The 26426-nt window shown below is 40.0% G+C and overlaps 1 protein-coding gene across 2 annotated transcripts in view; it reads left to right on the plus strand.

Moving 5' to 3' along the window:
• Window positions 1-5527: 5527 nt before the first annotated feature.
• Window positions 5528-26426, plus strand: part of TMEM236 (transmembrane protein 236) — a 55572-nt gene continuing 34673 nt past the window's right edge. The window contains exon 1 of one of the 2 annotated variants that reach the window (XM_045060966.1): window positions 5528-8063. In XM_045060966.1, coding sequence (XP_044916901.1) covers window positions 7936-8063 — 128 coding nt within the window. In that variant the 5' untranslated portion in view covers window positions 5528-7935. Of the gene's footprint in view, window positions 8064-22193; window positions 25211-26426 lie in introns of those variants that run through there. The other variant, XM_019834003.3, reaches the window with a different exon arrangement.

The following is a 26426-nucleotide window of genomic DNA, read 5'->3' on the forward strand; positions in this document are numbered from 1 at the left end:
AAACCATACAGATTAAATACCTTGGTCACATCTCTCAAATAGATGTTTAAAATAGAAATTATATCTGGGCCATTATCTCTGGTGGTGATTTAACCATTATATTTGTTTATTTCTATACTTATTATCATGATTAGCTAGATGTTTACATGAAATTGGTTTATCCAAGTTTAGGTAATATAGGAAAAAAACAACTTATGTAGCAAGACACAGTTTTTAAAAACGCATGCAGACAGTTTTAAGATACAAACGTAGTTCTTTGTATGTATGAAATTTTTATTTCTTTAACTCCCATTGTCTCATTTTATCAATAGCATAAGGTTGAAAATGGAATTCAGATGTTTGAGCACTAGTGGGATTCAACAGTGACCAAGTGGACAGAAAAAAACTGCCTGACTGCCTGACTGCCATCTTTTGAAAGTCCCATTTACAAGGTTGGCCCTCGACTTCCATCTGGGAACTTGTATCTGGGGAGGGTTCCCATCACTCCCAGAATTGATGGGTGGCTCACTGTGCCCAAACTATTTGCATAAATGGTGTGGTTTTGCGGAATACCTGCCTTCCTTTAGGGAGTCTGGAATTTGGGGATATGCCAGGCAGAGGGCATGATCCCCCTCCAGTAAAAAGCCCCAGGCACTAAGTCCAATGAGTTTTCCTAGTTGGCAACATTTCACACATGTCACAACTTGTTGCTGGGGGGGAATTAAACTCATCCTGTGTTACTCTACTGAGAGGAGGCCGTTGGAAGCTTGTAGCCAGTATACAAATAATTACACACAATATATACAATTTTGTGAGTTTGGATATATGAATACACTCATATTAACCATCACCATAATCAAGGTAATGAACATATCCATCACTGCCCAAGTCTCCTGGTGTTGTTTTGTTGTTTTTGTAGTAACAACACTTAACATGAGATGTGTCCTCTTAACAAATTTTTAAGCACATTACTTTACTGCTAACTACTGGCACAATGTAGTATAGCAGATCTCTGGAACTTACCTTGTAGAACTGTAACTTTATCCCCATTAAAGAAGAACTCCCCATATCTCCCTCCATTCCCTGGTAACCACCATTCTATTTTCTACTTGTATAATTTGACTTTTTAAAATTTATTTATTTTTTCTGTTTTTTTTTTAAATTGAAGTTTAATTAACATACAGTATGATATTAGTTTAAGACATACAACATAATGATTTAACAACTGTATACATTACTCTGCACTCACCACAAGTGTAGTCACCATCTGTCACTGAACGATGTTACAATATTAATGACTGTATTGCCTATGCTGGACTTTCCTGTGGGCTTATTGAATATTTTATGACTAGAAATTTGTACCTCTTAATCCTCCTTATCTATTTCACCCATCCCCTGCTACACCTACCCTCTGCAATTACCAGTCTAGTTTTTTGTTGTTTCTGTTTTTTTAGATTCCACATATAAATGAAATTACACAGTCTTTCTCTCATTTATTTCACTTAGCATAATACCCTCTAGGTCTATCCATGTTGTTGCAAATGGCAGGATCCCATCTTTTTTATGGCCGAGTACTATTCTGTTGTGTGTATGTATGCACATCTTTATCCACTTATCTATGGATGCATACTTGGGTTGCTTCCATATTTTGGCTATTGTAAATAATCCTGCAACAAATGTTTATAAGGGAATGGTCTAGTTTCATTCTTTTGCATATAGGTATCCAGTTTTCCCAACACCATTTGTTGAAGAGACTGTCCTTTCCCCGTTGTATATTCTTGCCTCCTTTGTTGTAGATTAATTGACCATATATGCATAGGTTTATTGCTGGGGTTTCCATTTTGTTCCATTGATCTATGTGTCTGTTTTGGGGGCAGTAGTGTCCTGTTTAGATTACTACAGCTTTGTTATGTGTCTTGAAATCTGGGATCGTGATACCTCCAGTTCTATTCTTTCTCAAGATTGCTTTGACTGCTTGGAGTCTTTTGTGGCTCCATACAGATATTAATATTATTTGTCCTAGTTCTGTGAAGAATACTTTTGGTGTTTTGATGGAGATTGCATTGAATCTGTAGAATGCTTTGGGTAGTGTGGGCATTTCAACAACGTCAATGCTTCTAATCCTTGAGCATGGAATATCTTTACATTTGTTTGTGTCATCTTCAGTTTCTTTCATCAGTGTCTTATAGTTTTCAGAGTACAGATCTTTCATTTCCTTGGTTAAGTTTATTCCTATGTATTTTATTCTTTTTGGTGGATTGTTTTCTTAACTTCTCTTTCTGGTAGTTCATTATTAGTGTATACAAATACAACAGATTCCTGCATATTATTTTGTATCCTACAACCGAATTCATTTTATAAGTGTTTTGGTAGAGTCTTTAGGGTTTTCTGTATACATTATCATCTCATCTGCAAATAGTGGCGGTTTTACTTCTTCCTTACCAATTTGGATGCTATCTATCTATCTATCTATCTATCTATCTATCTATCTATCTATCTATCTATCTGATTGCTGCAGCTAGGACTTCCAGTACTCTATTGAATAAAAGTTCAAGAGTGGGCATCCTTGTCTTATTCCTAATCTTAGAGGAAAAGCTCTCAGTTTTTCACCATTGAGTATGATGTTAGCTGTGGGTTTTTCATATACAGCCTTTCTTATGTTGAGGTACAGTCCCTCTGAACCTATTTCATTGAGAGTTTTTATCATGAGTGAATGTTGTACTTGCTTTTTCCACATCTGTTGAGATCATATGATTTTTCTTCTTCGTTTTGTTTGTGTGGTGTATCATACTGGTTGATTTGCAAATACTGAACCACCCTTGCATCCCAGAAATAAATACTACTTGATCATGGTGAATGATTCTTTTAAATGTATTGGTGGATTTAGTTTGCTATTATTTTCTTGAGGATTGTGCATCTATGTTCATCAGAGATATTGGCCTGTAGTTTTTTTGGATTTTGTTTTGTTTTTGTTGTTTGTTTGTTTGTTTTTTGTAGTGTTTTTATCTGGTTTTGGTATCAGGATAATGCTAGTCTCATAGAATGACTTTGGAAGTTTTTCTTACTCTTCTATTTTTTGGAATAGTTTGAGAATAGGTATTACTTCTTTTTTATTTTTATTTTTTTTTAATTTTTTTTTCAATGTTTTTTATTTATTTTTGGCACAGAGAGAGACAGAGCATGAATGGGGGAGGGGCAGAGAGAGAGGGAGACACAGAATCGGAAACAGGCTCCAGGCTCCGAGCCATCAGCCCAGAGCCTGACGCGGGGCTCGAGCTCACGGACCGCGAGATCGTGACCTGGCTGAAGTCGGACGCTTAACCGACTGCGCCACCCAGGCGCCCCTGTATTACTTCTTTTTTAAATGTTTGGTAGAATTTACCTATGAAGCCATCTGGTTCTGGACTTCTGCTTGTTCAGAATTTTTTGATTACTCATTTAGTTTCATTGCTAGTAATTGGTTTGTTCAAATTTTCTGTTTCTTCCTGATTCAGTTTTGGAAGATTGTATGTTTCTAGGAATTTATCCATTTCTTCCATATTGTCCAATTTGTGGGTATATAATTCTTCATAATATTCTCTTAAAAGTCTTTGTATTTCTGTGGTGATAGTTATTATTTCTCTTTCCCTTCTGATTTTATTTATTTGAGTCCTCTCTTTTTTCCTGATGAGTCTCTCAAAAGTTTCATCAGTTTTGTTTATCTTTTTGAAGAACCAGCTCTGGTTTCATTGATCTTTTTTATTGTTTGTTTGTTTTTGTCTCTGTTGCATTTATTTCTGCTCTAATCTTTGTTATTTCTATCCTTCTATTAGCTTTGGGCCTTATTTTTATTTTTCTGGCTCCTTTAGGTGTAAGATTAGGTTGTTTATTTTAGATTTTTCTTGTTTTTTGAGGTAGGTAGACCTGTATTGCTATAAACTTTTCTCTCAGGACTGCTTTTTGTTGCAGATTTTGGACTGTTAGTTTTTGATTTTCATTTATCTCTATGTATTATTTTCTTTTCTTTTTTATTTCTTGGTTGATTCATTCATTTATTAGTAGCATGTTTTATGCCTTCCATGTATTTCTGTTATTTCGATTTTTTTCTTGTAATTGATTTCTGGTTTCATACCACTGTGGTCAGAAAAAATGCTTGATATGATTTCAGTCTTCTTGAATTTATTGAGACTTTGTTCTAGTTTAGCATGTAATCTGTCATAGAGAATGTTCCATGTGCACTTGAAAGGAATGTATTCTGTTTTCTGTTTTCGCTGGACTGTTCTGTATATATCTGTTAGGTCCATCTGGTCTCTAATGTGTCATTCAGAGCCACTGTTTCCTTGTTGATTTTCTGTCTGGATGATCTGTCCATCAGTGTAAGTGAGCTGTTAAGGCGCCCCACTATTATTATTGCATTATTGTCAATTTCTCCCTTTATGTCTGTTAATAATTGCCTTATTTAGGTGCTTCTCTGTTGAGTGCATAGATATTTACAATTTTATATCCTTTTGTTGGATCGTTCCCTTTATCATAATAGAGTGCCCCACTTTGTGTCTTGCCACAATCTTTGTTTTAAAGCCTGCTTTGTCTGATATAAATATTGCTGCCTCATTTGTTTTTGTTTTGTTTTTGTTTTGCATTCATTTGCATGGTATGTGTTTTTCCATCCCTTCACTTTCAATCTGCATGTATCTTTAGGTCTGAAGTGAGTCTTATAGACAGCACATAGAGGGATCTTGTTTTCTATATCCATTTAGTCACCCTATGTCTTTTGATTGAAGCATTTAGTCCATTTACATTTAAAGTAATTATTGATAGGTGTGTACTTATTGCCACTTTGTTTCTTGTTTTTTTAGTTATTTTTGTAATTCTCTCTTCTTCTTCTCTTGCTCTTTTCCCTTGTGATGTGATGGTTTTCTTTAGTGATATGCTTAGATTCCTTTCTCTTTGTTTTTTCTGTATCTATTATAGGTTTTTGATTTGTGGTTACCATTAGGTTTCTATATAACATCTTATGCATATGGCAGTCCTTGTTAAGTTGATGGTTACTTAAGTTTAAACCCGTTCTTAAAGTATTAAATTATAATCCCTCCACATTTTATGTATGTGTTATGATATTGTACATCCTTATTCTGATTTTTGTAGAGGTAATTGATTTTACTACTTTTATGTTTTAACCTCCATACTGGTTTTGTAAGTGATTGATCTAGTACTTTTATTATATGTTTGCATTCACCTGTGAGTTTTTTCTCTTTCACAATTTTCTTCTAGTTACTGCCTTTTCTTTCCACCCAAGCAAGCCTTTAATATTTCTTGTAATGCTGCTTTATTGGTGATGAACTCCTTTAACTTTTGTTTGTTGGGAAACTCTTTATCTCTTTTTCTATTCTAAATAATAACCTTTCTGGGTAGATTGTTCTTGATTGCAGGTTTTTTTCCTTTGAATATATCATGCCACTCCTTTCTGGCTTGTAAAGTTTCTGCTGAAAAATCAACTGATAGCCTTATGGGATTTTCCTTGTAGGTACTTGTTTTATTTTCTCTTGCTGCTTATGAAATTCTCTATCACTATTTTTTTTGCCATTTTAATTAAATCTGTCTGGGTGTGGCTCTCCTTGGGTTAATTTTGTTAGGAGTTCTTCCAGAATCTGGATGTCTATTTCCTTCCCCAGATTAGGGAAGTTTTCAGCTACTATTTCTTTAGAAGATTTTTTTGCTCCCTTCTCTCTTTCTTCTCCTTCTGGGATCTCTATAATGTCATGCTGTTATGCTTGATGATGTCACTGAGTTCCCTTAACCTATTCTCATTTTTCATTATTCTTTGTTCTTTTTGTTCTTCAGCTTGGTTGCTTTCCATTACTCTGTCTTCCAGATTGCCCACCTGTTCTTCTGCATCCTCCAGTCTGCTCTTGATTCCCTCTACCATATGTTTTGTTTGTTAATCAGTTCTACATCTCTAACGGGTTCCTTTTTATATTTTTCTATCTCTTTGTTAAAGGTCTCCCTGAGATCCTCCACTCTTTTCTCAAGTCTAGTGAGTATCTTTATGATCATTACTTCAAATTGTTTATCAGGTATTCCTAATCTCCATTTCATTTAGCTCTTTTGCTGTTATTTGACATATTCCTTCATTTGGGACCTATTCCACTGTCTCATTTTTCCTTACTCTCTGTTTTCTATGTATTAGGAAGGTCGGTTGTATTTCCTGGTCTTGAAAGTAGTAGTCTTGTAAAGAAGAGGTCCAGTGGTGCCCTATAGCATAATGCCCTCTGGTCATCAGAACCCGGCATCCCAAGTGCGTCTCCTCTGTGCACTACACATGTTCTACTATTGTGGCTGAACCCTATTTGCTCAGTCCAGTCAACTGCAATGACCTACTTTGCCTGCTGTGAGTGCACTGGGCAGGGTTTGATCTCTCACTGATGAGTAGCCTTTTTGCGGTCACCATGGGCTTGTAGATGGGTGATGTCAGTAGTCAGACTAGCTGTCCACACTCAGTTTGTCTGCTGCAGCTTCTTGTGCACTGAACAGCTGGGCCATCTCCCTGCATAGCCAGCTAAAAGCCTCACCTGCTGGAGCTGTGAGAGCACTAGTGTGTGGGGTTATCTGCCTTTCCCTCTAGGGCAGGAATCATTTTCCTGGGGCACTAGTCCCTGCTGGGGCTGCTTGAAGGGTGTGGCAAGGCAGGAGTTGCTTTGGGGGGATATCTGCTAAGATGGGTGGTTTGGATAGGGCGGGACCATAGGGGAATGTCAGGGCAGGACGTGCAGTGCCAGCAAGATAGGCGGAGAGAGTTTGGACTGGTTCCCGCAAGCGTATGGCTGTCTAAGCTGGGGGGAGGCAAGAGAAAAGGTGCCAAACAGCACTTTTGTTCTTGGAGAAGTCTCCTAAAGATCTCGTCTCCTCGAAAGTATGTTCTGAGATTGGTAAATGAATCTCCTGTATGTAACACCCCATGTGCTTTTCAAATTGCTCTTTCTATGCTGTGTCTCAGCAGAGCTGTTTAGTATGTTGGCTCTGTAAGGGTGGAAACTCAGTTTCCTCTTGCCTTCTGGCCCTCCCTGAACTAAGCCCACTGGTTTTTAAAGTACCTGGAATTAAGCTTCGCTAATTCTGAAAGCTCAGGAAGTTAAGCTTCCCTGGTTTTCAAACTAAATGTTATGGGGATTTGTCTTCCCAGCATAGGTCCCCAGTGCCTGGGGTGCCTGGGGTGGGTCTGAACCTCCCCCTTCTCCTAGCTTGTGGATTCCCTCCTATCTGTGGTTAGTCTCACCATGGGTGTGGTTCCCAACCGTGTCTCTGCCCCTCTTACTCTTTTACATGTGGCCTCTCTATGATTAACTGTGGAAGTTCTGTTCTGCCAATTTGGGTTTTGTTTTTTTTTTTTCCAGAGTTAGTTGTACACATGTAGCTGTTATCTTTGTAGGCCCATGAAATGAAGTGAGCTCATCCTCCTCCTCCTCCTCTGCCATCTTCCTCTGAACTCTCCTCTACATTTGATTGTCTTGATGTTTCTTGTAGGAGGAAATTATTTAGCATTGGTCCTCCTGTGATTGAGTTATTTCACTTCGCATGTTTTCCGGGTCCACCCATGTGTTGCAAACAGTAGGGTTTCCTTCCTTTTTCAACACTGAATAATATTCCAGTGTCTGTTATACCATGATTTCTAGACCCATTTCTATATCCATTCATCTGTTAATGAGCACGGGGGTTACTTTCACAACTTGGCTGTTGTGAAATGCTATAATGAACATGGGAATGTAGAAATTTCTTCAAGATCCTGATTTCAGTTCATTTAGATGAATACCCATAAGTGGGTTTGCCCCATCATGTGGTAGTTCTATGTTTTAATATTTTGAAGAACCTCCATAAGATTTTTCATAGTGGCTGCACCATTTTCCATCCCCACTAACTGTATACAAAAGTTCCAGTTTCTCCATATCCATCGTAACCACCTTATTATTTTGGAGGGTGCGTATGTGGAATAATAGTTATCCTAACAGGTGTTGTCTTACTCCAAATTTTAGGGGAAAAGATTTTGGCTTTTTACCATTGATCGCAATGTGGGCTGTGGGCTTTTCATATATGGCTTTTATTGAGTTGAGGTAAGTTCCTTCCATACTTTTTATTTATTTTTTGAGAGTATCATGAAAAGATGCTGAATTTTGTCAAGTAATTTTTTTTTGCGCTTACTTTAAATGATCATGTGATTTTTGTCTTTCATTCTGTCAATGTGATGTGTTACCTTGTTTGATCATGTGTGTTGGTCCATCCTTGTGTCCGAGGGATAAATCTCACTCCATTAGGGTGTATGATCCATATACCATTACTGTGCTGTCGGGTTAGGTTTGCTAATATTTTGTTGAGGATTTTTACATCCATGTTCATCAAGTATATTGGCCTGTAGTTTTCTTGTGGTGTTTTGTCTGGTGTTGATATCAGGGTGATGCTGGCCTATACAATGAGTTTGGAAGTGTTCCCTCTATTTTTTTGGAAGAATTTAAGAAGGATTGCTATTAATTATTTTAAATGTTTGATCGAATTTGATGGGGTCCTTGAGCAAATGGCTAAGATAGAATTCTTGAGATGTCTTTGGTGTAAAAAGGTAATTTTATTAAAGCACGGGGACAGGGCCCGAGGGCAGAAGGAGCTGCATTGGGGTTGTGAGGAGTGACTGATTATATACTTTTAAGTTAGTGGGGGTTAGGGATTAAGTCTCTAAGGAGAAAGCTCTAAGGCTTTCAAGACCTTGAGGGGCTAGCTGCTGTTAGGATAAGGTAACTTTTAGTCTTTAGTAAAACAGAAACACTAAGGCAATGAGGCAGCCATGATTTCCCTGAGCAAGGTGACACTCTGTACATTTTGGGTGTCTGCCAGTGGGCCGCAAGCTGTAAGGAGATGTAATTTAAGCTACATTTCTCTTGCTTTTGTGTCCCTCATCATTTCCGCCCTGAACAGTTAGACCCTTAAATCTTTAAGGTTGTTGAAGGTGGAAGGTCTCATCTTCTGAATCTTCTTCTGCCGACTTAGGGGTGTAGAGATGTCCTGTACCTATGGGTCAAGGTTGGTCAGTTGAGAATTTAATAGGAGTTAGAAAAGGCTAAGGCAGCTGTAGCTAGAGTTGGTAACATATGGGAGTCTCCTTGAGCAGAAAGGATTATCTGTTGGCTTGAAGTTGCGGCAGCAAAGGAGTCTTGGCACCAGATGGAGAGACATGGGAGAGAACAGCAAAACACGATTAAAATAACACAAAGAAAAAGAAGCCCACATAAGAGTCCTTTGATAGTTGACACAAATCTTTCTTTTGTCCAGGAATTGAACTCATTATTAAAGGAAAGAGAGAGATCATTTAAAGTGCCAATCTGAGTATTTGTCAGTTAGAAACTCGGAAATATTTTTGCAGCAATCTGGACTGTATACACAGCATTCTGTTTTTATGAGACCATAAGCTCTACCTGGTGCAGCAGCGAAAACATTAATGCCATTTTATTTTGTAGAACTGTCCAATGCATTGGAGTTATTTTCGTGTTTAATAATGCAATGTTATCTTGAGAGTCATTTAAGGCCTTGATTATGTAACAGGTGGTGTTAACTATCATACTGATTTCATTTTGCTTAGTAATTAATCAGGTAATTAATAAGAGGCACTTTCAGAGAAACAAGAAGTCTACAGGTTAATGGTTAGAGCAAATTACCAACCCAATAACTGTCAGAAGACTTTGAGATGTCTGGCCTGCGACATTCTCAGATGGAGTGAGGGTGGGCAGTGGGAATCAGATGGGTTTTGGTTGGTTGGTTGTTTGGTTGGTTTGTAACTCAAATGCCTGTGATGTTCCTTTTGTTTTTTTGTTTTGTTTTTTTTTGTTTGTTTGTTTTTTTACTGGTAGGTCTTTCATAGTTTTTATTTTTTTATATTTTTTTATTTTTTATTTTATTTTATTTTTTTTAATATATGAAATTTATTGTCAAATTGGTTTCCATACAACACCCAGTGCTCATCCCAAAAGGTGCCCTCCTCAATACCCATCACCCACCCTCTCCTCCCTCCCACCCCCCATCAACCCTCAGTTTGTTCTCAGTTTTTAAGAGTCTCTTATGCTTTGGCTCTCTCCCACTCTAACCTCTTTTTTTTTTTTTTCTTTTTTTCTTTTTTCCTCCTCCTCCCCCATGGGTTCCTGTTAAGTTTCTCAGGATCCACATAAGAGTGAAACCATATGGTATCTGTCTTTCTCTGTATGGCTTATTTCACTTAGCATCACACTCTCCAGTTCCATCCACGTTGCTACAAAAGGCCATATTTCATTTTTTCTCATTGCCACGTAGTATTCCATTGTGTATATAAACCACAATTTCTTTATCCATTCATCAGTTGATGGACATTTAGGCTCTTTCCATAATTTGGCTATTGTTGAGAGTGCTGCTATGAACATTGGGGTACAAGTTGTGATGTTCCTTTTGAATGGCCCATTGAGCAGCAGGCACAGAGATGTCTATACATGGGTTTTGTGACAATTTCTCTGAAGTTTACTACTAGTTGTCTAGTTTAGGCAAACAACAAACATTTAAAGACCATCAGAACTAGAACTTAACATCCGTAAAGGTGTGTTATTGAAACATAATTTTTCTCTCTAATTAACCCTCATTTCCGGAGATAGCCAAATCAAGACTAATTCATTTATAGAACGAGTCCACTTTTAACAAAGAAGACCTAATTATTTACATAAGCTCAGCAAGAACGGCAGTTGGTCATAGAGATCTTTTAAAATTTGCTCGGCTGGAAGTTTTTGTAAGGAATCTCTAGATTGAACTTTTAGTAGCTTCGCCAGTCCAGGAGCCCCAAGCCAAGCACTTGCCGTCAGACATGCCTGCAAAACCTGTAGCTTTGGGTGAATTTCTTTTCACAAAGTCCCAAAGATATTCTGAGGTTCCTGCACCTGCCAAGAAGTGACGTTCTTTACTCACCTGGTAAGGCTGCTGGGAACTCTGTAAACAAGGTATCAGGCCATCATTTCCAAGGGGCTCTATGGCTCCATGTTTTATAAAGTCAACCTTCGTTCCTTAAAACTGGTTATAGCTGAGTCTAAGCCTGTCTCTCTCAAATATGACATCCCAGTCAAAGCCTTGGTAAAGTAATCAGTATTTCCAATGGTGACCTGTTACAAGGAGAACAGATTCTTACTGAACTTTTGCAAATACGTGTATTTGCCATGAAAGAAAGAATACTCAACTGAGAGCTTTTGAATTTCAGAGGGTTCAGGTAGAGAGAAAAGTGAAATGTCCCAGTTTGTTTACAAATGAATACTTTATCACATTTCTGTATGTTATGGGTATCTTAAGAGAAAGTTTCCCTAATCTGGAGAAGCAAACAGAGAACCAGCAATATTTCCAACAAGAGTCACAAAATCTATAATCCTTCTCAATTTATTTAGTCCTGTGTTACTAATTTTTGTTCAGTTTGAATGCAGGTTTTTAATTCTGGAAATTTTTACCCATTTGTTTTATGATCTTAAAGATGTGAAATACCTGTACTTGTCCTAAAAGTCCTTTTTATAAATCTCCTTAAACATAAAACATATTTTGTAAGTGCATCAGAACAAGAACTATAAATGACAAAAGACTCAAAAATGGACATGGTCGACAATCTGAGGGGAGTGTTCATTATGATGCAATTGACAAGGAAACTCAGTTATTTCTGTGACACATAGCACTCTGATAATTGGAATATCTGGTGATGACCTTATACCAAAACATATTAAAACTTTAGGAATTATATATATAATTATATTTGAGCAGTTATAGCATTTACCCAAGCAATATGACCTAAGGTTTTCCATTGTTTGTTTGACAGGGTTTTCCAGGTAACACATCAAATAAAGAGGCCCATTTGGTCAAAAAGATTTCATTGACAATTTAAATCTTGGGAAGTTTGTTAAAACCTTAGGAAGTTATAAAGCGCATCCTAAATAGGATTATAGATCATTACAAATCTTATTTATATAACCAAGGTGGCAATAAGAGATTCTCAAGGCAAATATGTAGGGTATATAGTTGTTAGCAAAGCCTAGCTCCTTTAACATTGAGAAGTTTTAACTAAGTGATCAAAGACCTGATAAAGACAAAACATAAAGCTTTGGTTTCTCTGGCAGACAAAAGAGAAAAGACTTTTGTGTACTTTTTTTTTTTTTAATCAAGAGCAGATCCACAATCCAAGAAAACTGTCCTTTGAACAGAGAGAAAAGCAGAATTTTAATCTTATACCAGTGTATTTTAAAAATCCATTCATTTCAACCTTAGTCCATCCTAACCACCCCAAATTTTCCTTTCAAAAGATTTCCCTTCACCAACCTTCTACAATTTTCCTTTGCATTCACATTTTGTCTCAAGCCATGTCTCTCTGAACAACCAGTTTCATTTAGGACAAAACTACTTTCTTTTACCTTCAACAAAAATGTATTTCCATTCCTTATATATTTTTGACATATATCCCACTTTTCTACATACAGAGTTGTTTTCCTTACTTCCATCAGTCTTAATTACGTTTAAAAGAATTTTAACTCTTAGAAACCTTAGTCTCCAGTGAAAACTAAGTAGTAACCAATTGTGAAGTGTGACACCAGAATATTTTAGATGGAAAATTTATGAATCAACTAAGCACAAAGCAAATTTTCCAACAGCCTCAAATATCCTTAGTTTCTCTGCAATAAGTCAAAAACACAAACCTGTGTTTAATAACATGTCAGCATTTTATCCAATTTGGAAAAGACCTAGAATGTCCAATGAATTCAATCCAGTTTATCATCCAAACAAAACCTTAAAGTTTTAGGTTACCAAAGCTCTTGAAAGCTATCTTAACAATTACCCACAAAAACTTTGAGAGAGACAAAAGGAACCATTATTTTCAGCCATCTTTTTTCTGACAAATTGCAACAGAGATATCCACGAGCTTATTTGACCTTAAAGAAGCCTAGGTAGAAAAAGTTTTGTATTTAATGCTGCTAACTCTAAAGACATGGCTATCTTAATTAAGCCAACAAACTTAAATTAGTTCAAATACCAAATATGTTCCATTTGGGTCCACTTAAAAATTCCATCACTTTGGGGGCACCTGGGTGGCTCAGTCGGTTGAGCATCTGACTTCGGCTCAGGTCGTGATCTCGCGGTTGATGAGTTCGAGCCCTGCATCCGGCTCTGTGCTGATGGCTCACAGCCAGCCTGGAGCCTGTCTCAGATTCTGTGTCTCCCTCTCTCTCTGCCCCTCCCCAGCTTGCACTCTGTCTGTCTGTCTCTCTCAAAAATAAATAAACATTAAACAAAAATTTAAAAAAAAGTCCATCACTTTGTTCATCGTGCCACTTTTTACCTGGGACCCCGGTGAGGAAGTCTGAAGTGGGTGGTGTAAGTCCATGAGGGTGCCCTGCACTCTTTGACAGCGAGGGGAGGAGGAGGAGCTGATGGTGCCAGAGGCTTGGAAGATACAGGCTGCATCCAGAATGGTGCAGAAACAGGAGGAAGGGAGGGGAAGGCAGAAGAGGCGAGGTGTCTTCAGGGAAGGCTGGAGGTGTTTATCCAGAGAACAGAGGACAGAGAACGTGGTCTCCTCGTCCTAAAACCTGTCAGTTCAGACAGATGAGCAGATGCAGAATTTTTGTCCACCAAATGGAAATGGGCAGTCCATGTTGGGCCGGAGAAGACAGGGACCTTCCTGAAACAAAAAGGAGTTTCAGCAGCTGCTTGGGAATATTCCTTACATTCTCCTTCCGGAGGTAGACTAACCAGAGACAACTGACTCCAATTATTATAGTCATTAACCCAGGGAATGAAGGAAGGAGAAGCTCCCACCTACAGGTAGAGTAACCTGAGTCTATTAGGAAGGAGGGACAGTGAGTGAGAATGTCAGAATCCCCTTCATTAGGGATGGCCTGTGTCTCCTCCAGCAACCTGGGTTTATTCAGAAGGGCGTGTTTAGACAACCCTCCAAATATATCAGGAGGGAGTTTATCAGCCTGGTTAGTGGCCAAACACACTCTGCAAGAGGCCCTCCATTCTGGATCCTGATTTAGGACCATGAAAGCCTGGGCATAGGGTACCTCAGTCCACTTGTCCTGTTCATTGCAGAAGAGATCTGATAGATTGTATTAAGGCTATACACTGTTACAGAAGATCAGTCCTTTCCTAAATTTTGCAATCCGAATTGATTCCAGTGGATTAAAAGGCATCCCAAGGGAGAGTCCTTGGGGACTGAACAAGAAGATCCATGTTTCTAGAAAAGTTGAGAAGGTCCATTACAAAAATCACCCGTGACTCCAGGGTGGTGTTCCACGCGGGATATGTCAGAGGTTCCTGGTGTCAAAGCGACCAGTGGCATCCCTCAAACAAAATCGCTCTGACCACCGACCAGCCACTAAGGGCCCCTGGAGAAGGGATGCTAGTCCCTTTGCCTCCCCATTGTATCCTAGGCTACAAATGGGTGCCTGGCGTATGGACCTAAGTACTGTGACATGCCATGACATGCCGTAAGACGGTGTGCTGTAAAAGGTCGTGCCTTAGTTTACCTTGTCTTGAGGAGCTTGCCATGAAGGTCATGCCTTAGTTTCCTTGAAGTCTGTGCCAATTTAACCCATGGAAAACACTAGAAAAGTTCTATAAAGGGGAATTACCCAATTCTGTAATTTAAGTAGTTAGTAGAGGACATTGACAGAAAACAGTAGAGAGAAATCCATCATTATCTAAGCAATGTTCCAACACATACAGTCTTTATAGACAACTTCCCTAGGAAATGGTTCCTTGCTGGGTTTTAATTCAATTGGGTACTGGTTTTGGCCGGCTCCCAGTGGAGGTCTCATGGCCAGAAGCGGCTAGTCCAGAGATGTGGAGGGGATCATATTAGACCAATAAGGAGGAAACCTGACATGGGAGTCTTAAGATTAGCAGCCATGCTAGTCACTTAGGTGGTTGTCTCCTGCCCAAGACAGACAACTTTGTATAAGGACAGGAGTAAAGAGAGGGCATCAAGTTTCTGGGTCTTATTACCATTCTGGCCAGGGTACTAACTTTCAGCCAAAAGGCAGGCTTTCTCCTCCTCTGTAGACTAGCCATGGGCTAGAGGATTGCAGCCTGAGCAGCAACTGAAAAAAATATTCCAATTAAGTGTTCCATGAACGTGTTCCAATAAGACTGTACTCCTTGAAAAGCCCCTGAAATGAGAGTAAAGGAAGAAAAGAGAAAATACCAAGTCTGTACCAAGGCTCAGAGTCCAGATGGAAAGACTCAAAGCCCCATGTAAGCATGCCAAAATGATGGGATTCTTGAGCAAACAGCTAAGAAAGAGTTCTTGAGACGTGTTTAGTGCAAAAAGGAGATTTTATTAAAGCACGGGGGCAGGACCCATGGGCAGAAAGAGCCGCACTGGGGTTGTGAGGAGTGACTGATGATACACTTTTAAGTTAGTGGGGATTAGAGAGAGCATAAGTCTCTAAGGAATTTGAAAGCAAGGCTTTCAGGACCTTGAGGGGCCAGCTGCTATTAACATAAGGTTACTTTTAGTCTTTAATAATTCAAAAACATTAAGGAAGCGTGGCAGCCATGAGTTCATTGACCAAGATCACACTCTGCATGTTTCGGGTGTTTCTCACTGGGCTGTGAGCTGTAAGGAGATTTAATTTAAGCTACATTTCTCTTGCCTTTGTTTCCCTAGAACTCACCTAGGAAGCAGTCAGTCCTTGGCTGTTTGGGGGGAGAGGTTCTCGACGATTGATTCAATCCTAGTATTTGCTATTGATCTGTTTAGTCTTTCTGTTTCATCTTGATTCACTCTTAGGTTTTGTGTTTCTAAAAATGTATCCATTTCTTCTAAGTTGTCCAACTTTTTGGCATTATAATTGTTCATAATAGTTTCCTATGATATTTTCAGTTCTGTGGCACCAATTGTAATGTCTCATCCTGCATTTCTGATTTTATATATTTGAGTCTTCTCTTTTCTTCATAGTTAGTCTAGCTAAGGGTTTGTTGATTTTGTTTGTTTTTTTAAAAAACCAACTCTTAGGGGGCGCCTGGGTGGCTCAGTCAGTTAAACGTCCGACTTCAGCTCAGGTCATGATCTCGCGGTCCGTGAGTTCGAGCTCCGCCTCGGGGTCTGTGCTGACAGCTTGGAGCCTGGAGCCTGCTTCGGATTCTGCGTCTCCCTCTCTCTCTGCGCCTCCCCATTCATGCTCTGTTTCTCTCTGTCTCAAAAATAAATAAACGTTAAAAAAATTTTAAAAATTAAAAATAAAAACCAACTCTTAGTTTTGTTGATTTTTGTACTCTTTATTTCATCTATTTCTTCTCTTTTATTATTTCCTTCTCCTACTAACTTTGGGTTTAGGGTGTTCTTTTTCTGCTTATTTGAGGTCTAAATTTAGATTGTATGTTTGAGATTTTTCTTATCACTACAAACTCTTAGTACTTGTTTGTTCTATCCGTTAAGTTTTGGTATGTTGTGTTTTTATCTTCATTTGTCTCAATATTTTAAAATGTCCCTTTTGATCTTCATATTTGGGTATTGTGTTTCTATATCTAAGCTAGTCTCTTGAGCACAGTATGTGCCTAGCTTCTTTTTTTGTCTGAATCCCCACGTAACTCTCCTCTTTGCTTCCTTAATGACTTGGGTGTACATATCTCATTGAGCTTCTGTTGAAATGACTTATGGAAATGTCTGTCCATTCAACTAGACAGTAAGCCTGTAGGGACAAACAGTATGCCTTGGTCAACTTTGTTCCCCAGAATAAGTGCAGAAGCTAGCATAGAGAAGCCACTCAGTTCATCTGTGAATTCATTCTGCAACACAGTCAACGAATATTTATTGAGATCTTACTATGCACCAAGCACTAATCTAGGTTTGAGTATATAACAGAGATCAAAATTGGTAAAAGGCTTTGCCCTGAGGAAACTTATGTTCCAGTTTGGAGAGCAGACAGTTAATATTTTAAGTAAGTCAAATAAACATCATTATTGTTGTTAAGTACTAAGAGGAAAAATTAGAGGAGGAAGGAGAATAGGAAATTGCGGAGGGGGATGTGTTGAAATTTTGGATAAGCAGTCTCACAGTGAAAGTGTCATTTATGTAAAAACCTCCAGAAAGTGGGGTAGTTGGCTCTTGGGATGTCTTGGGGGAGAATGGACAATGGCTTCATAAAGGGTGAAGCTTATATGCCTGGTGTGTTTGGAGAACGTAGAAGAGGACAGTGAGAGGGAAAGTAATGGCAAATTAAGAGAGAAAGGTGATTGGGGAGAGAGTGTGTAAGGCCTTGGAAACTCTGGTAAATTCTTGGACTTTTACTCTAAACAAGATGGGAAGCCACTGGGTGGCTTTTTGGACAGAGAAGAGATAAGTGAACTTATTAAATGTTTTTTTTAAGAAATAAATGGGCCAAATATACATAGTACAAGAAGACATATATCTTGTGTGCCTTTGTAGTCTAAGTTTTAAAAGGAGTAATTTAGGTTAGAAGATTCCAAACCCATGATACCTTTAACAATGCCGATTTAAAAAATCTGCAATTAAAACAAAACAAAACTTGCACCACCCAGTGGAATTAGGGAGCACTACGTTTAGGCAAACCAGTTGGAAATTTTATTTTTTATCTATATTAACAAAAATAACTGGATAGTTGTCATTTCTGTGTACTTTGCAAAGATGTGGCCATGTCTAATAATATTGTTTTCAAGTTATTTTTATCTTAAGTAGGAAAAAATTGGAGAGCCACAACCTTATCAAGTCCTTCGCAGTGAAGATTTGGGAAATATAGGTTAAATAATTTTTGTGACCTTTGGGCTGAATATACACTAGTTAGGGTTGTGTCTAATTTAAATAGGGTTTGTGGTTTTTTTTTGCCTTAATTTGTTACTTTGGAATATTGAAAGGCTAACCCAGATTGTTGTAGTCCCCTAAAAAATAAATTCTGAGGGGCGCCTGGGTGACTCAGTCTGTTGAGCATCCAACTTCGGCTGAGGTCATGATCTCGCAGTTCGTGAGTTCAAGCCCTGCGTTGGGCTTTGTGCTGACAGCTCAAAACCTGAAGCCTGCTTTGGATTCTGTGTCTCCCTCTCTCTCTGCCCCTCCCCTGCTCATGGTCGGTCTCTCTCTCAAAAATAAATAGACATTAAAAAAAATAAAATGAATAAATAAATAAAATATGAGAATCATTGTAAAGAATGAAGTGACTTCCTTTTTCCTTTAATCTATTTCTGATTATTAGCTCCCATTTATATGCCACTGTGCACAATTTGTGTGATGGGAAGTCTTAAAATTTTTTTTTTCAACGTTTATTTATTTTTGGGACAGAGAGAGACAGAGCGTGAACGGGGGAGGGGCAGAGAGAGAGCGAGACACAGAATCGGAAACAGGCTCCAGGCTCCGAGCCATCAGCCCAGAGCCTGACGCGGGGCTCGAACTCACGGACCGCGAGATCGTGACCTGGCTGAAGTCGGACGCTTAACCGACTGCGCCACCCAGGCGCCCCTGTGTGATGGGAAGTCTTAATTCATCTTTCCTTCTTGAAAATTTTGAGATCTGGACACTTTTAATAGAAACAGTATTTCAGGGAAGCATGATTATTTTAAAAAGTACAGACATTGTCCACATTTTGTTAATTTCAAGACTAGAGTCTCTAAATTCCAGATATTAAAAGGGTCACAAAAGTGAATATGCTGTTGTGTTTGCTCTTACAGAGTTGTTTAGTTAATAGCCCGAGAGATGTAATGATACTTTTTTTCCTACAATATAAATTGAATGTTGTCTGGACTGTGATAACATAACATGGGTAAAAGGGGTGTAATCAGATGGTGACATGATCTTACTGAATTCACGTCAAGTGATTTGTTTGGTGACGCCTGCCCATGAGGACCAGTACTGTGTTTTGGAAATACTCTTTGGGAATTGTAAATAGTCAGTAAATTAGGCCCAGGGACATGCTTTCACTTCTTCCCTAGGCTCTCTGTAGATCCAGCTTGATCTGTAGAGCAGTTTCACTGCCAGAAGCTCCTGCCTTTCTGAACATCAACACCATACGATCACAGGAAACAAACCACGGATATGCCGGAACATTCCTGGCTGTCGGTCCATTTTGTTTCACAGACCCTACACGGAAAACAATGAACAAACCTTGAGATTACAAATGATCTTACTATAACGATTTAAGAGACTGTAACAGTTTTTGACTTCCTGCCTGCAGGAAGGAAATGACAGTTGGAAGTGTGGAGAACAGGTGTTACCCTGAACAGCATGATATCTTCTGCTTACTAAAATAAAAAACACTGCATCAACATTCCTACGTGGAAGTGAGTTCTAACCACAAGACTCAGTCTTTCCACCACAGACCCAGCTCCAGAAAACCAGATCTGTTTCCTACCAGGAAGTTGTTAAACCCAGCATTAAAGAGCAGAGTAAGGGACAGAGTTGTCTGAATCAGTCTTGGATGAATCCAAGGAAAGAATGTGGGTGGTGTGTGTGTAAATGTCCCCCCCTCCATGTCCTTCCAGTTACTGGCAGTGCAATTGCACGGCGGCCGCGTCAGGGGAATTAGAAGGGAAAGAATCAGGATTGGCATAAACTGCTCTCAGCTAAAGGGTAGGTGATTTCAAACCCTCTCTCATCTCCTTTTGTCTTTGTCTCCAAGTTCGGGGTCTGGCATTATTTCCTCCCAGGAGCTTAATGTTGCCATAATAGCGTTCTTTTTCTTTGCCAAGCTAGCTTGTTGCTCTGTCCCTGGTGAGGGAACCTTCTGTGCCTCCCAATCCGCTATGGAAATTTTAGACAAATAGACACTTTTGAAGGGCTGAGGACTTGGAAATAATTGAGGCTATGCCTTGGTGCAGAAAAATACCAGCCAGGCATCTCCAGCCTCCATCGTTATTGGTTCAAATCCATTGTGGAATATGCATTTTTGGGGACGTATGGGTTGGAAAAAGTAGGGAAAATGGCAGCACTGGGACCTGTCAAGTCTTGTAAATGCACGCAAAGAAGCATGGTCTTTTCCTAACATGCTTCTTGAGATGGAGAAGCTCTGCAGTCCCCAGGGGCTTTGTTTTCTCTCTTATCTAGAGACCTTAAGGAGCTATGGCTACAGAGGAAGGGAACCTGGGGGCTAAAATTGGGATCACACAAGGAAATTGAAGCTCCGTAGGCTGAGTGAGCAGACTATATTGGGACGGGTAATACATAATTTCTCCTTCTGAAAGGTCAGTGTGGGAACAAGAATCCCCTTGGAATAAAAGATGAGTTGGCCATTCTCCAAGCCTGGCACGTTCCCCTGCTGCCTACCACGTCTCTTAGCCTTCATCTCCATCCATTCCCTCCACAAATATTTTCCAAGGGCCTATTATGTAATACGCACTGTGCTGAGAAACGATGAGACATAGGTGAAGGAAGGTGTTCTCTGCCTTCAGAGAGCTTCCCGTTGTATAGGGGACCCAGTGTGCCTACAACATAGGGACAGAAGTGCTACAGTACAAGAGGGGAGGAATCCAGAAGGATTCAAAAGGGGTTTTGACCGAAAGGAGGAAATGCTTCCTTCTGCTTGGAGAAGGAGAGTAAGGAAGGGTCTCAGAGCAGGGCCTGCAGGATGAAGGCTACTCTCCTCCCGTCCTCATGTGAGATCAGGAGAAGGCGATAAAAGTCAGCCCTGACTACCCAGCCGGCACATAGTTATCCAGGGCTCTTCTCGTCTTCTGCTTGCCTCTTGGCTATTTTGCTGCTCTTTTGTGCCGCCATTTAAGGGATAAGCGGAAGTGGAATTTATTTATTTTGCTTCTGCTGAGAAGTGAGGGACAACAAATTGGTGGAGGAAAGATTTAAAAAATACAGTGTAAACATTTCACTAAGCCAGAATTGCTTTCTTTAATTGATTTCTATTAATCTTAATTTATTTTCTAACTTTTATGCTGGTCAAATATTACAGCTATGCAAATATTAATAAATCAAAAGTAAAAACCCCTCCACCCTACCTCACCCGTGCCCCACAGGAGCTCTGTTAACAGTTTGGTGAGTATATTTCTGGATTTTTAATTTATGCTTAAATCCACAGCTGTGATTTTATTTATTTATTTATTTATTTATTTATTTATTTATTTATTTATTTATTTATTTTAAATGTTTATTTATTTCGGGGAGAGAGAGAGAGAGAGACCGAGTACAAGCTGGGGAGGAGCATAGAGAGAGGGAGATACAGAATCCAAAGTGGGCTCCAGGCTCTGAGCTGTCAGCACAGAGCCTGACCCAGGGCTCAAACTCACAAACCATGAGATCATGACCTAAGCTGAAGTTGGGCACCCAACTGACTGAGCCACCCAGGCACCCCTATTTGTTTATTCACTTATTTGTTTATTTATTTTTGAGAGAAAGAGTATGATCAGGGGAGAGGGGTAAGGGGAGAGGGAGAGAATCTCAAGCAGGCTCCACACCCAGCATGGAGCCCCACTCAGGGCTCGATCCCATGAACTGAGTGGAAATGTAGAGCTGGAGACTCAAACGACTGAGCCACCCAGGTGCCCCACAACTATAATGTTTTAAAACAAAAATGCGATTGCACCATTCACATCGTCATACACAGCATCTGCAACTTGCTTCACTCTCCTACCCCTCACTGCATCACGAACATTCTTAGAACTATTTTTTTAAGCTTATTTATTTATTTTGAGAGAGGGAGAGAGAGAGAGCAAGAGAGAAAGAAAGACAGTATACAAGTGGGGGAGGGGCAGAGAGAAAGGGAGAGAGAGAGAATCCCAAGCAGGCTCCCTACTACCAGCACAGGGCCTGATGCAGGGCTTGAACTTGCGACCCTGAGATCATGACCTGAGCTGAAATCAAGAGTCAGACGCTTAATGGACTGAGCCACCCAGACATCCCCAGAACTATTTTTCAAAGAAAATGTCATTGTATGATACAGAGAAGTTTGCTGTAGTAATATATGGATATTGCTTTGAGTCAATACAAAAATCAATTTGGCCAAAACTCACCTCCTCTGAGAAGACCTCTGTGATCAACTCCGCTTTGATTTTTTTCAACCCTCTCTTCTGAATCACCCAGTAATTTTACATATTGTTTTTGTGTAATATTGGCTCCTACACTCTTTTTTTTTTTTTAATATTTATTTTTGAAAGAGAGCACAAGTAGGGGAGGGTCAGAGAGAGAGGGAGACACAGAATCCGAAGCAGGCTCCAGGCTCCGAGCTGTCAGTGCAGAGCCAGACGTGGGGCTCAAACCCACGAACTGTGAGATCATGACCTGAGCCCAAGTCAGACGCTTAATGGACTGAGCCACCCGGGTGCCCCTTGGACCCTACTCTGAAATCTGTTCCTTTGTGTTGTACTCAAGCTCTTTCTGTTGCAAAGAACAAAGAGCCTATTTTTAAGAATACATGTGAACTGGAATGTTCCACAGCGGAGGGACTGGCATTTTTTGATGTGCTGGCATCTCCCTGTCTTCTCACCCTCTGTGTACTCACTCTTCTATTCTCTCACCATTTGGCTTCCATTTGTTCATTCAGCAAATGAGTCCTGAGTGTCACAACAGGCCAGGATGACAAGCATGTACCCTTCATTCCACTGACCAAATTCTCCCTATGTGTCTGAGTTCACATTTCCAAGCAGCAGCAAGTGGCCCAGTTATGGAGGGACATTTCTGTAGCCCAGGGTTCCTATTCATCCAGATATGGCTGGAGAAGGATCCTGACCTTCCAGGATCACCCCTTCTCAGACCTTACCTGTGCATTTGTAACATCTCCCCAGTCAGAATGTAAGTCAGGAAGGACTGTGTCTCTACCATGATCTGCTCGTAGAAAGTGTTCCACGAACAGTGTTAACACAGGTGCTTGTTCCATTACATGGGGGTGGGCTTATTGTCGGTAGAGGGTGGGAATCACGGCCTCCCTCCTGTTCCGACAAAGTACTGTTATCAGTGCAGTTCATGTTGTGGACAGCAGCAGGTCCTGTCACATGAACGTTGTCTTTGAAGGTAAAGGTGAAGAGAGATTAGGAACCAGAGGAAAATTCTAGGTGAGACATACAGAGCGCGTGTCATTCTTACATTCCCCTACGTGGGCATAAAAATGGAGCATTTCAAATGGAATTATAGACCCAGGCAAGAGTCCTTTTGCGTGGAGCCAGGCAGTTTTATTCAACAACTGTCTTCAGATGCTCAGGTCACAATTCCTATTAATGTACAAAGTCTGTGGAAGAAATTGCCCTACAGCATAGCACTGATGACTCGAGACAGAGGGCCAGGAGGTTAGAATATAATTTGTGTCTCATCTCTCTTCAATAGAAATTTTGTTCAAGTCCAGATAAAATAGCTGGAGGATGCGGCTGCCTAATTCTGCAGCGGGAGGGCAGGAGGCGTTAACCCTCAGAGCTGCCGCCAGCGTCCTGGGTTCACTGGGCAGCCAGGCGACGCATGGCCCCTTCTGCAGAGGGCCCGAGGGACCCAGAAAAATACTGGTTTGTGTCAGTCTGCCAGCAGGCACAGGGCAAGCCGTCTAAAGAGGCAAGCATGTGGAAGGAATCAGACTCGGGGTCTGTTGGTCGGGTGCTCTCCTCCCCCCTCTTCCTTCACTGGTTGTAGCCAAGGCTCTCCCTCCGGGTGCTCTGTGGCTCCCCGTTGCCTTCCCTCCTCCAGGTGGGCGCTGCTCCTGCCCTTTCCTCCACACCAGCACTCACTTCCTTTTCCAAATGATGGAGTAAGTGCTTCCTCTGTCCGGACGACGTTGCTTTTTCACTGCCTGCCACACACACACACACACACACACACACACACACACACACACACACACACACACACACACACCACCCCACACCAAAACCCTTCATGGAATGTTTACATTCCAACCCAAAGCCAATCCTAACATCACCTGTCCCTACTTCCTGCCACACGACACCAGATTCTCAGAACCACTATGGCCTCCTGTCTTTTGTGTGTGTGTGTGGATCTGGAATGTCACTGATGCCCCAAAACCTGCCTCCTCGTCCTTCTCTTTCCCTCCCCTTCACACAGCCCGAAGAGGAAGTTCTCTGCGTTAAGTTACCATAGCATTTACATTATACTTCTGACCTCGGTTATTTTGGTTGTTCACGGGTTTCTTTTCTCCACTGGGCTGTGAGCATTTTTAGGGCAGAAACCTACTGTCCTTCACCTACCTTCACACCCCAGCACCTAACAAAAGCAAAGTGCTCGTCATAGGAGCTCAAAAGTTTTGGAAGGAAGGATATTCATGGAGGTGATTGTTGCCTTTTAAATATTTGATATGCTTTTGGACTCGATATAGGCTGCTGTTAATATGTTAATCCTGATAACAGGTTTCTAACATCACCATGTTCGTTTCTGACCAGCAAAATAAGAATGTTAACCTGTGCCACAGTGGCAATTTATATGCAAGAATCAATAGTTCAAGTACCAGGAAGAAGTGTGGCTAGGAGGTTGGCAATGTGAATCCAAACTCCCTTCTCAAAGCACTTTGAAGGAAAGCGAGGGGTAGTCTTCTACGATGAAGACACAGGTTTGGGGTATCTCTTTTTGCCTGGATTTGCTTAGATATAAAAATAGAGGATTGGATTACAGCTCTTCTTCTCCTTTAAGTCTAAAATTAGGTGATTCCGGTGGTTCTACTTAACAGGTGTTTAAATATTGCATAAATTTTTCTCTGTGCTCAAATTAGCAATCAAAGCTACAAAGGCTTGCTTTTTTACCAGTGCCTCAAAAACATATTCAGAAGTTCATTTGACCCTGAATAATGGCTGTGCAAACACATTAAGTGGTCATTTCCACAACTGTTCTGTTTCTTTAAGAGACCTCGCTTGTTAAGCTGGAAGATCATTGAACCATATGAGGGTCAATAAAAGAATAAAAAGTCACCGGTTGGTGATTTCGGTACAAGGAACTTAATCGTAGTTGAGTATCTGTGTCCATATGCTGCTGGCCATCAAAAGGGGAGTGTTTGGTCTTCGGCAGCTTGCCCTTCCTCAGGATGGTTTCTGGAAAACTGATCAAGCTCCTGCTTTTTGAGCTTTTCGAGTTTGCTGCTTTCTCCATTCCCACGCTTGTGATCGTGGAACAGTTTGCCACCACCTATCAAACAGCGACGGGGAGCCCTGAGAAAACACATTATTGGCTGATTGTTTCCTGTTCGATTGCCTATGTGGCTTCAGTGACTCTGCTGATTTGGGTTCCCATAAAAGTTCTCTTATACAGGAAGCATGCCTTTTCCAAAAAAATTAAAGGATGGTAAGTAAAAGGATTCTTAAAGCAAGGAATCTCTGTGATGCTTTCATAGAGAATTTCTCAGGTGCTACCTGTAGGGATGTTAGCATAGCACAAATGTACGTAATGTATATGCACATTATGATTAATGAGAAGTCATTGTCACCATTTCTATAATTGTATTGCTATTATGGTGTCTTCTATATTTTTATAGGGGCCTTTTTTACTGCCTGTTAGCAACAAATTACATGTATTCATAAGTTCGTAGTTAGCATGAGTCTATGATACCCTGAGTACTATATGTTGGCCCTAATTCCTTTGTTCACTGAATTGCATAAAGTTATCACAGCTAATTTATAGAAATCTTAATTATAGAATGATAATATGGAATTTTACTTCTACAAACATTTACATTACTTTACGAAACAAAGTAATGTCTATTTTGAAATGTCTAATTGTATTGTTTTTCGGGTCTGAAGCATCCTTTGGCCTTTAGCCAACTGAGATTTTTAACTGGTTCCTTTGCTTAGATTTTTTATTGTTATTATTATTTTAAATATAATTTATCATCAAATTGACTAACATACAGTATGTAAAGTGTGCTCTTAGTTTTGGGGGTAGATTCCCATGGTTCATTGCTTACATATAGCACCCAGTTCCTTCGTTTAGATTTTTAAAAATAATACTTTACTATGTTAGTAAATTTTTTTTACCCTGGTGGTGGGGGGGACTATTTCAATAATAATACAGAAATATTTTAAATAAATTAAGATCTAATGTTGCTTTAACTTAACAGTTTAGCTAATGTTGTATCGCCTGTATTGAGTACAAATTATTTCAGATACTAAGATATTTTTCCTTTCAGATCTTTATTTATTTAAAAAATTTTTTTAATTTAGTGTTTATTTATTTTTGAGAGAGGGAGAGACAGAGTGAGAGTGAGAGAGAGGCAAACACAGAATCCGAAGCAGGCTTCAGGCTCTGAGCTGTCAGCACAGAGCCTAAAGTGGGGCTCGAACTCACAAACTGTAAGATCATGACCTAAACTGAAGTCAGATGCTTAACTGACTGAGCCACCCAGAGGCCACTATTTTTTTAAGTTTATTTATTTATTTATTTAGAGTGGGGGGAGAGGACAAGTGGGGGGAAGGCAGAGAGAGAGAGAGGAAAGAGAGACTATCCCAAGCAGGCTCTGCACTGACAGCACAGAGCCCCATGTGGGGCTCGAACTCAAGAACTC

Source organism: Felis catus, chromosome B4 (genome assembly GCF_018350175.1).
Source record: "Felis catus isolate Fca126 chromosome B4, F.catus_Fca126_mat1.0, whole genome shotgun sequence".
Lineage (NCBI taxonomy): Eukaryota > Metazoa > Chordata > Mammalia > Carnivora > Felidae > Felis > Felis catus.